The sequence below is a fragment of the Pseudorasbora parva genome, chromosome 17, assembly GCF_024679245.1.
Source record: "Pseudorasbora parva isolate DD20220531a chromosome 17, ASM2467924v1, whole genome shotgun sequence".
NCBI classification, from domain to species: domain Eukaryota; kingdom Metazoa; phylum Chordata; class Actinopteri; order Cypriniformes; family Gobionidae; genus Pseudorasbora; species Pseudorasbora parva.
In genome coordinates, this window is record NC_090188.1 from 15,345,427 (window position 1) to 15,357,104 (window position 11,678).

General features: G+C 38.0%; 1 protein-coding gene across 2 annotated transcripts in view; it reads right to left on the minus strand.

Annotated features, from left to right (window-relative positions):
* Positions 1-7,599, minus strand: part of gfra1a (gdnf family receptor alpha 1a) — a 95,498-nt gene extending 87,899 nt beyond the window's left edge. The window contains exons 1-3 of one of the 2 annotated variants that reach the window (XM_067421579.1): positions 7,066-7,599; positions 6,263-6,565; positions 5,668-5,751 (exon numbers count right to left, since the gene is read on the minus strand). In XM_067421579.1, coding sequence (XP_067277680.1) covers positions 5,668-5,751; positions 6,263-6,565; positions 7,066-7,105 — 427 coding nt within the window. In that variant the 5' untranslated portion in view covers positions 7,106-7,599. The remainder of the gene's footprint in view (positions 1-5,667; positions 5,752-6,262; positions 6,566-7,065) is intronic. The other variant, XM_067421580.1, reaches the window with a different exon arrangement.
* Positions 7,600-11,678: the final 4,079 nt, after the last annotated feature.

The following is an 11,678-nucleotide window of genomic DNA, read 5'->3' on the forward strand; positions in this document are numbered from 1 at the left end:
ACAGTTCCTGCTTAAGCACGGTTAGTGTAAAGTTGCCAACATGAAGGGCTTTTGTATTGTGTGATGGACTTTCCCAGAACAGCGCCGCAGCGCACAGAGCTTTCATAGTGGGGAATGGAGGCTGACTTCGAAGGGTGAATCATTTAAGGAGCGCTTGCCAAGTGCTGTGCTCCCACTCCTGCTGAAATGAAAGGAGTTCCGGTACTTTGTGTCAGGAGAGGCATCAAATACCTGTGCAATGGAGAGCAATGCTAGGAAGGCAGTATGTGGAAACAGCAGAACTGTAAGTGGCATGTGAGTGTCAACATTAATACTTGCTAATTAAAAACCTGGAGAAAATGATGCTACAATACGGTACTATAATCTTACACAAATTATTTCCATGTTCTGCTGTCATGGTGAGTTTACAGCGCACTCCGTGAAACGTGTTCTCTGTCTGGAACTTATTAACCGACTCTAGCTAGGTGTCGAAAGCTTCACAGCATGTCAGTATAGGGATTTCCAGAAGTGTACAACTCACACTGCCTAAAGTTGACACCAAAAGGAAAGGTAATGCTATTACCTTCTGCAGACTCCAAAATCAGAATTACAACAAAAAACTAAACTTTGATCAACATAATCATGAAACTAAACGAAAATACTAAACATCAAATGAAACATCATGTACTAGCTATACAAACTTAATTTTGTGTTGCAGTTTGAAATGGGTTTGTTTGCCAGGTTGTGTGTCATTAACCCTCAGGAGTTGACTATTGCGTCGGCACGATAGACTCACGTTTTTTCTTATCAGGATGCATTATTATTCCACAATAATGGCAGTGACACTCTCCCTCATTTCATTCAAATGCACCTGGTGCCATCTTGCTCTTTAGTTAACTGTATTTACCATAAAATGAAGGACTTCAGTATTAAAAGTCAGCATGAAACAGATGTTAAATTGTCTTTACTTCTCTATTGTGATAGATATCTGGGTTTAACAGCTTCTCACACAAATAGAACAACAACAAAAAACTGTCTGGCAGGACTTGATTTTGTCAGACGGAAAATTATTGGATCAATGTGGTTTGGTATTAATGTTAGCTCAAATGAGTAGCTATGTTTACATAGAGATCAATTAGTTTCAATTTAGAATTAATTAATTCCAAAACGTATGCTTGCATAACTGTTAAATAAAGTGTTCGGGTTGATTTGTGCATTTATATGTCTCAAGCTTCAAATCAGAATGCGCTCACTGCACGAAAATATAGTTCCTCACTGTTCACTATTCTCCTACACTGCTGCTTTTCTTTGTTTTAAAGAGCTGACTTAATTTATCATGTGCTGCTTATATTTATGAAGCAGTAAAAACGCCCTTTCCAAGTCCAAAACAATGCATCTGTGGATGAGAGTCTAAAACAAGGACTGATGGGACGTTGTCCTGCTCCACTTCATATACGATGAGTGGAAGGAGAATTTTAGAATGACTCGACAGTCATTTATGACACTTCATTCAACAACAAACGCTCGTTCTGTGCGTCATATACGTCATTGCACCATTTCTTTGCATATGAGCAGTACTTTCCATATTCAGTTTTCAATTTGATCAAGAGTTTATTCCGACTGAAGTAGTAACGTGACTTTTTTATTTAGACTTTGCTACTAGTCCGATTACAATTATTAGGGTCCATGTAAACGCAAGAGAAGAGATGTCGCTGCATGAGTGAGGGGAAGTTATTTGAATGAAAGATTATGAGGGCAAATAAATGTGTTATAATAATAATCTGCACAGATGAATCATCATTTATAATAAATATAGCATCCCATAAAAAATAAGATTTGTCCATTTTGATTTCATAGTGAGTTTAAATGTTTCTGTACATTATCCCTTTGAACTTGTTTGTTCATCTAAGCTGCCTGCTAGAAACTGTTTAATGAGCTAATAAAATGTTCAAATCAACTTTTCATATCTAATTGTTTACTTATATTTACTTACATGTCAACATTATCTGTTTTGGTGCACATTATCCCTCAAATAAACTAAAGCAGAGTTAGTTAAAAAAAAAAGTTAAGTAGATTTTGATATAACAAACAGATGCTATAACAAAAAAAGCACTCCAGAGAAGCAGAGGAACAACAAATTTATACGGCTACTCATCCTTATTTACACTGTAGCCGTGCTGAAATTGTTTGATGTCCTGATCTTTTTCTCATGGCTACCCCATCATTTAGGCAATTTCATCCCAGCCAACTCAAGCAGCATAGCTGGCTATTACACTTCGTGTCACCCTCGCCACAACCCAGTCCAATTTGTTTCACAGGGGCCACTGAACACTTAATAGCGATTGCCAAGGACTTTATCAACAAACTCCAAATTTTACATCATGCATCTCTCCACGACAATAACAGCTTTTGTTTTCCAACCTTGTGCATCTTTATTTCCCCTGACAAGATTGAATTACTACTGCAGAGGCCAGGTTCAGATATTCTGCAGCAGAACACTGATAAAAACAGATACTGAGATGCAGAACAAAAGTGTTTCAGCATAGGAGAGTAAAGGGTGCTCTGAGTGTTCGGTCGCTTAGTTTCTCTGTTCTCCTCCTGCATAAAGCCTAATGGTGTGGAGGTAATGCAAAGTCAACTCACATCAGAGGACGAGAGAGTGCCAAATAAGTGTGAATAAACTAGCTGTGAAAAGTGGTAGTTTCCTCACTCCTTTAAGCATACTGCCTCCTACTTACTAATGCTGTATGTTTAGATCTAGTTCGGTTTTACAGTGAGAAAAAAAATCACCCAATTAGGAGTAATTTTGGTAAGCTTTTGTATCACACCTATAGCATGAAAAGACCAGAATACAGCAATATGCATTTTCAACAGGCTTGGGATAGTTCATCCAATTAAAATTCTGAGGTATCCCAATAGTTTTCAGTTCTATTTTTAATCAATGGAACTCAATGAAAACCTAAACATGTTTGGTAGGTTTACCCAACATCCTTCAAATCATCCTCTTCAATGTTCCACAAAAGAAAAATTATAAATGGACTGCATTTATATAGCGCTTTCAACAGACCCATGGCCAGCCAAAGCGCTTTACATCTACACCCATTCATTCATGGAATGTCAGCCATACAAGGAGCTCATGGAGCAAGACACCCCTTCCGGTTTGTAGCCAACCTGAACCGTTGAGCCACTGCCACCCCAGAAAGAAAGAAAGAAAGAAGTTTGGAACAACATGGGGGTGAAAGTATGACCTTTTTAGGTGGCCTATCCCTTAAACCCTGCAAATCTTGGAAGAAAAAAAAACACGGTAAAACCTTTAGAAAACATTCAGGCCAGGTGAAATGGATCTCTCAAACAGTTTACATTTCCCTGTCCTCACCTATCTGTTGACATTTCAGGCCATTCTGAAGCAAGACATCTGCATTTATGAGCAGAGGGAGACGCACCTGCAAACCCAATCTATCAGCAGCAGCTCTGCTTTAGAAAATATAGAGACTTTGACCCCTGCATCACCCTGTCTTTGTATTTGTTTTATTGACACTGAGGCATACAAGGGCACTTCAGGCAAATAAGGGGCAATAGTCCCAGGAGAGAGGAAGCCCTGCAGCATTCAATAAGCCATTTAATCGAGTGGAGAGCAGATATCAATACAGGTAAAACCCAGCAGGATACTCAGCAGGAAAACGGAAAGAGGAGAGGTAGTTTTCATGAGGACTCAGAATGTTTCACACAGGGAACGCACAACCACGCTCGACACCCCAATAGAGCACAGCTGCGTTTTATAAAGGCAGACTCTTACATGAAAAAAAGTTTGTGTGACCTCTGGCTGTTTCAGCTTTTATGTGATAAATATACTCTTAGTGATGCCGTGAAGAATATATTTTACTCGTTTTAAGTGTGGGATTTCAAAAACATGAAAATTCAAAATTCCAGACGGTGTGCTAAGGCAAGTTGGACCTAAACTGCAGAACAAAATCCCTCCAGGACAGAGTTTGGACAGCCCCTGATCTAAGTTGGCATAAATTAATCATGCAACACGCAGCAGATCCAACAAATCCAAACTCTCACCTCCTAAATTATAAAATGTAAAATATTGATCATTATTTAGGGTGTTGTGCATTATAATTTAGATTCAATAGTCCTCTTTCCATTACTGACCAGACAAACTAAAGATAGTTGAGGGGCAGAAATTATAAAAGAATCATAGCATAACTATATTGTGGAGACTTTTCCTTTATTGTTACAATATCCACCACCATATTAAAAACAAACATATGTAAATAATTTAAACTAAATTAGCCCAGACAAATGAAACATGCAAGTTAAATGAAAACTGAAAAGTTATCTTTAATGGGCTGAACATTTCCGGTAAAATTCTAGAATCTTTCTAAAAGTGTCTGACTTTTTTTTTTTTTACAAAAATCCTGGAAATTTTACAAAAGTTTGGGAAAGTTTCTTGAAACTTTGCACCCCCAATATTTAATATTCTGGCTGTTGAGAAGAAAGCGCCCTACAATTGTGACCTACAACTCCCAGACACCCAGAATGTAGCCTTATCTCAGTGTCTATGTCATAATTAAATCCCTATGTAGGTGGGGAACTGATTCCCCGCTTGACCCGTTTCTTAGCCGCAGAACTTATCCGTCAATCAATGTAAAAAGCTTTCCAATAGGGAATAAGGAGCACCCTCCGATTTAGAGCACTCTGCCGTAACTCTCTCTGTTCTCACAACCACAGAGTGAGAGAGACTGAGGGAAAAATAGCAAGCATGTTATTTTAATTACTGTGGTGTTTACCACCTTATTCCAGTTCCCTGAGGGAAGCTCTAACCAGGATTCGGAGCTCTTCGCTTTCGTTAGTTTGACATGACTTACCAGTGACATTGAATTTGGGAAGGTTTAACTTTTCTCTCAAGTTTTTCTTTTCTTTCTTTTTTCTTTTACAACAAATCTCTAACAAAGCCCAACTAATAGTTACTAATAGTAGTTCATTCAATTAAGTGTTACCTTCATTCACACTCTCTCATGTGGAAATCAATTGCTGCAGAAAACTAAAACTTTAATTCTGACTTCATCTGGTGCTCTTAAACCTTTGCTGTCACCATCAGTTGTGCACACCTTTGACAGTGCATCTCTGCTCTTTTTATTAGGGCCCTTCACTTGGTGAAGTAGGGAACAACATTGCCACCTAGAGGATGATCCAGGTCAGCGTCCAGCATCTCAGGCCAGATTCACACAACCCGATACTCTCACAAACATTTTTTCCTCTGTAACCCAAGGCACATTTAAAAGGCCATTTCATTGCAACCCCTCCCCCAAATAAAACACACTCAACTGCTACTACAGTTACATCAGCAGCACCTCGCAGAGGCTGCATCCCCGAACCAAGCGATTTACATTGCCCGTAGAGTTCGGTGAAGTGTACAGCATTTATTATGGTTCACTGAGCACTAAGTATGAACATTCAGAACTATATCTCCCCATGCAAGATCCAGAGGATCAGAGACCGGAAGATAGCATGCATCCACAAGGGCAGAGGAAAAAGAGGGAGGAAAACAAGTAGGATATGAGAGAAAATACCAACCCCACTGGTTCAACTACACCATCTCAGTCTTTCTTTTTCTTCAAATATCATCTTTATTGTATCCACTTGTTGTTAACGAATGAAGCAGATTAAATGAGCACATCCTACCTGAATAGATGGGGGCCAGTCGAAATATATCTGAAAGCCGGCTGTTCACAGGCTCATATGGAGAATCCTCAAGTAAATCATTCCCTGTAATATTAAAAAATATAATGTTAATACATACCAATAATGAAATGCTTTGTGAGTTATTTAATCTGTTTTAAGTGCATTCTTAATATCATTATTAAACTACAAAACTGCAAACTGTCCTTTATCCTTTATACTTGTTACTATTTGGGTCATTGATTCATGGGACCGGTTTACATTTCCGGAGCCAGTTTCTGGTTGATTAGCTACACTGGTCAGCACACACACACACACACACACACACACACACACACACACACACACACACACACACACACACACAGCATCAGATGACCTCACACTCCATAAACTTTAATGGACACACTTCAGAGAGGCATTTGAAGACTTTACATTGACCCTATCTGATAACAGACCCCAGAAAAGCAACTCTTGGCTTAAGTATTAAAAATAAACAATGTAAGAAAAAAAATAATAACTTGAAACTGCAATCTCTAAGCAAAAAATATGGCCACAGCTTTATGATAAACGATTATAGTGCATGAGGTCCGCGCACCCTGCAAATGTTGATAGATCCCCCAGTAGATGCGCAGGCAGTTCTTTTCTTTCTTCATGCCTCTTTTACAGCGGCAGTTATACAAAGGGCTTTGCTTTAAAGCGTCCAAGGCAAGCCGACATTCATCCTTTGCCTCCATTCCAGTCACCATACTGAAGTTGGTCTCCCTTCCCGCTACGCACTGCCTCATAGTTCGATACTTTGTGCTGCATCCCGGCTCCTTCAAACACAGCTCGTTCGCCTTCACACAGTCCAGCCGGTTTGAACTAGTAAAGTAAGACTCCTCGGCAGATAACAGCACATCTATAGAGGACGACAATAGAAAGAATCATATCACGGACAGTATAGCGTTTTATTTAAATGCCAAGAACAACTCGACCACATCAATCGTCACTAATAAATGTAGCCTATATTCGTATGAGTAGGAAATTATTTTATTTTTGCTGTTTTGTTCAATGTATGGAAACATGTGCAAGTTAATATTGTTCAAGAACATACATGGATTTAATAAACTAGTTGCTTTAGATATTAAAATACTAACAAAAACATTTAAGAAGACTTAAAAGGAAAGTATGACAGAGCTGAATCTCAAGCTAAAATATGCCCTAGTTATGAGACAATGGGCTAGAATATAGTTATAGCCTATACTTTAACGGATCAAAAAGAGCACAATGTAAACAACATTTTTTTTTTTTTTTGATGGAAACATTTGAGTTTTAAACTTAACTACTGCTTGTCTATGTAAATATAGAATTCACCAATCGACCACTGAATATGTAGGCTAAAACCGCATTCTAACTCACCCAACAGTGGTAAAATGATGTAAATCGCGGAGATGATCATTGCGCCGTGGGTAAGTTGCTTCAAACACGCAATATATAGTTTTGACGATTAAAAGAATAATCCTTCTCATTCAGGTCCATTGAAACATCGTTGGTCACAATGTACATCCAGAGTAGGCTAGCTACATAAGATTTTTTTTTTCCTAAACCTGGTCCAAAACTCTCTCTAACCGATGTGTAAAGGTTTATTAGATTAAGAGAGCAAACACGCAGAAAATAAGTCGCAAGGCAGCAGAATAAAACTCCAGCTCTCAAGATATGCTCGTGCGACTGAGCGCGCGACAGCACTGTGGCATTCAGTTGCTCTGTAACCCAAACCAAAAACCACACGCGACTCAGTGCGCGCTCAGCGTTTCTGTAAAACACGGCAACAGGACAAAGACGTCTCGTTTTGCCACTCCACAATGCATAATGTTTACTGCTCTGTTACTATATATGAGTACAGAATATACGTAATACGCATTCTTTCTTTCTTTTCACGTCAATCACTGAGAGGGTCTCATCAGTAGTGCACGTTGCATCCTTTGCTCGTCAATTGATCTGAATAGGCTGTCTTAGAAATTGCATTGCAGACGCTGTGTTCCCCTTTGTTTGTCTGACTTGTTAGGTGTTAGTCGGACACTCTAGACTTAATAGAACTTTGCTCTATTGAACTTTAGCCTACTCTATAACTGGGAAAATAAAACACACTGAAATCACTATGATTTGTCTGACTTGTAAGGTGTTAATTGGACATTCTAGACTTTAGAACTTTGCTCTATCACTGGGAAGATTCCATGTAACCAGAGAAATCAAGTAGGCTAAATGATTTACAAATAATAAACTGTTCCGTGAATCAATGTCTGTCGGTAAGTGTAAATACTAGGTCTAGGCTACTTATCAAAGGGAACATGAAATAAATTGGCATGCTATGCCATGTTTTTTATTTTTTGTATTTTAACAGAATGGGGATATATTGAATAGTTATGACATGGCTTTCCTTGAGGATAAACAGCCTAAAGTTTTGTTGCGATCTCGTTCATCGCCTACTGAACTAAAGACTGGTGGAGGTCGCCATCTGTTGGTACGTAGGATATATGCATATAGCTAAAGAATGACTACTAGACCAGTGGTTCTCGCCGGCCTTTGTAACTTTGGGTCCTCTGGTCAAAGTCGATACAAGATGGTCATCTAAACATTATATGATTTGTATACACTTTTGTAGGCTACTTCTGCTGAAATATCTTTTTTTCAAACCTTTTTATTAACACAAACCAGTGTTAACGGACTGAAAATAAAGCTAAAACAAATTTATTTCCATTATTTTAAATAAATAAATAAATTGTAACAATTGTAAAAGAAAAAAAAATATTTGAGCTAAAACTGAAATAAAAACTACACACATACAATATATAAAAAATAAGAAAATGTGCTTTTATATTTTTCTTTTATATTTCAGGTTTTACATTTTTAGCAGTTTAAACAAATTAATAATACAAATAAAATAACAAAACACATAAAATAAACTCCAATAGGAATGTCAATACACTGAAGTGATAATGATTAAGTTTGTTTGTTTATTTGTTTATTAACTCTTGAAATTCTCCAGATGCAGAATGTGGAAATTCTTTGTAACATCAGTTCAGCATGGGCATCCTGACAGGTCTGCGGCTATGCAGCCCCGCACTATGTATTCTGACACCTTTCTATCAGAACCAACATTAACTTGTTCAACAATTTGAGCTAGAGTAGCATGTCTGTTTGTTTGGACCACACATGCCAGCCTTCGCTCCCCACGTGCATTAATGAGCCTCATGATCCTGTCACTGGTTTACCACTGTTCCTTGGACCACTTTTGATAGATACTGTCTGACCACTGCAGACCGGGAACACCCCACAAGACCTGCATTTTTTTAGATGCTCTGATCCAAGATTTCACAGTTTGAACCTTGTCAAACTCACTCAAATCCTTGCCCATTGGTGGAGGATTACATGCTACTTATTCTGTCTTGCTAATGCATTTTACAACTTAATGGATTTATAGTTAACTTGGTGAAACATAGATCAATTTCCCTTTATCAATTACATTTTTACATGAAAAAAAATATATATCAAAACTGTTTGATGTTATCTTTATGTCCATAGTTCATTAAGGATCCATTATTTTGACCAAATCTATTGACAACCTTTCAGTCAATATGCTTCATGTCTGGTTTAAATGTATTTCTCAATTAACCTGAGCTCATTTTATTTTAATAAACGTAAGTGGAGAACTGAGTTTCTACAGGCCATTGTGACAAGCAGGGTTCTAAGTCATTTGACATATCCCCCTCCCCTCCCATCATTGCTCTCTCTCTCTCTCTCTCTCTCTCTCTCTCTCTCTCTCTCTCTCTCTCTCTCTCTCTCTCTCTCTCTCTCTCTCTCTCTCTCTCTCTCTCTCTCTCTCTCTCTCTCTCTCTCTCTCTCTCTCTCTCTCTCTCTCTCTCTCTCTCTCTCTCTCTCTCTCTCTCTCTCTCTCTACAGGAATTATCTGAATTGTAATAACTAAATCGATTTGTACCAGGCCTGGCTCCAGCTCTAATATTTAAGGTGGGTCAGACTCAGACAGTTGGGGTGGTGGGTGTTAGCCTGGGTGGATCAAGGCCTAGATTGGCACTGTATCATAGAATAAATGAAACAGCCAAACTTTTAGACCCACCTTTAGTTCTGTTTTAAGGTTTGATTCTTGAAGAAAAAGTCTGGAAAAAAATCTTAAATCAATATGGACTATTCATTTAGCAAATTAATGTCAAAATGAAATGTCACAGTCATATAAACTAGAACACTTTAATGTGCTTCATGGCACCAGATCAAAACCATCCTTTCCAGCAGTCACTGGGAAACTGGAAAAAAGTAAAGAATGACATGACAAACACTGCAGGACAAAATGGCACCAAATTAAACTTATTGATTGCTGACTGTGCTTACAAACGCCAAACAATACGGAGACTCGCAGGTTAAATTGCACTTCAAAGTTTGCTGATGATGAATGAAACTGATCGTTGAGGTGGCTAAACAACTGAGATATACCATGTGCTCACACATTTCTCAGATGTGGTGCATGGTACACCTCTGCCAGTGTATCATCGGTTTGTAAGGTTACTGTGAGGCTATTTATCAGACAGCCACTTACTGGAAGTTGATGCCACTGTTTGTCTCCACTCCAGGAAGTACTAAGAACAGAATTCTCGTTTTTGCCATCTTCACTTTTAAAAGGCAGAGTGCATCTGATGATGTGGCATATGAAAAGATGCATTTAAACAAACTGTTTAATGCCGCACACAGAAATAATATTCTACTAGAAATATAAAAAATAATATGAATTTAAAGCTACACTGTGTAACTTTTTTTTTAATTTATTCCTAGCTAAAAACACTTAGTTCTTTCAAAAATATATGTGCTCATTAATGTATATTTACTTCTTTCAAGTAATAAAGTATTCTCGTAAGTTTATAATATGCCATTGAAAATACATACGGGTGAGGGGTTCGAATGCCGGTCGCCATGTTGCCCCTCCATTTTGAAAGTACATTAGCCAAAGAGGGACATACCCATAAATTCAAGCTTCGCCTTTCACGTTTTAACTCTCGATGGCACCGTGTCAAATGTGAAGAGGGGGATTGCCATGTTAATCTTGGACTAAATCGGCCACCGAAACTAATATTCACTGGATGGTCATATACATTTTTACCGCTAGATGGGGGAAAATATCACACAGTGTAACTTTAAAACTGGATGACTGGATGGATGGATGGATGGATGGATGGATGGATGGATGGATGGATGGATGGATGGATGGATGGATGGATGAATGGATGGATGGATGGATGGATAGACGGATAGATAGATAGATAGATAGATAGATAGATAGATAGATAGATAGATAGATAGATAGATAGATAGATAGATAGATAGATAGATAGATAGATAGATAGATAGATAGATAGATAGATAGATAGATAGATAGATAGATAGATAGATAGATAGATAGATAGATCACCTTAAAAGTCCATAGTTCTCGCTGACAATTTGTAGCCTACTGCAGTTATACTTTTAGGCTATACGTATTTGTTCATGTGACATCGCCTAAAATTCCAATTAATTAAAAAAAAATAAAAAAAAGGAAAAGAAAAGTTACACATTGAAATAATGTAAAAAGTGCTTAAATGATCTGCATTTGAATCGATTTGAACTCACAAATGATGGGAAGCGTCAAAACATCACGCTTCAGTCGTGGATCAAAAGTGGATCTCCATGGTTTTTGGTGAATGCTAAGCGGACCAGGGGTCTCATTTATAAAACTTTGCGTAGATTTCATCCTAAAAGTGTACTTACGTACAAAAGCTTTTATGAAAGAAGCTGCGCAAAAATCCCTTTATAAATCACAGCCAGAAGCAGATTGTGTGTACGTGCTTCTCCACCCTTGTCTCCTCCCCGAAATCACCATACTGACAACTCCTTGTTTTACTACACTGTAAAAAATTATTTACAAAAAAAGTTACCTGGTTGCCTTAAAATTTTGAGTTCATTGAAATTAAAATTTTGAGTTAATACAA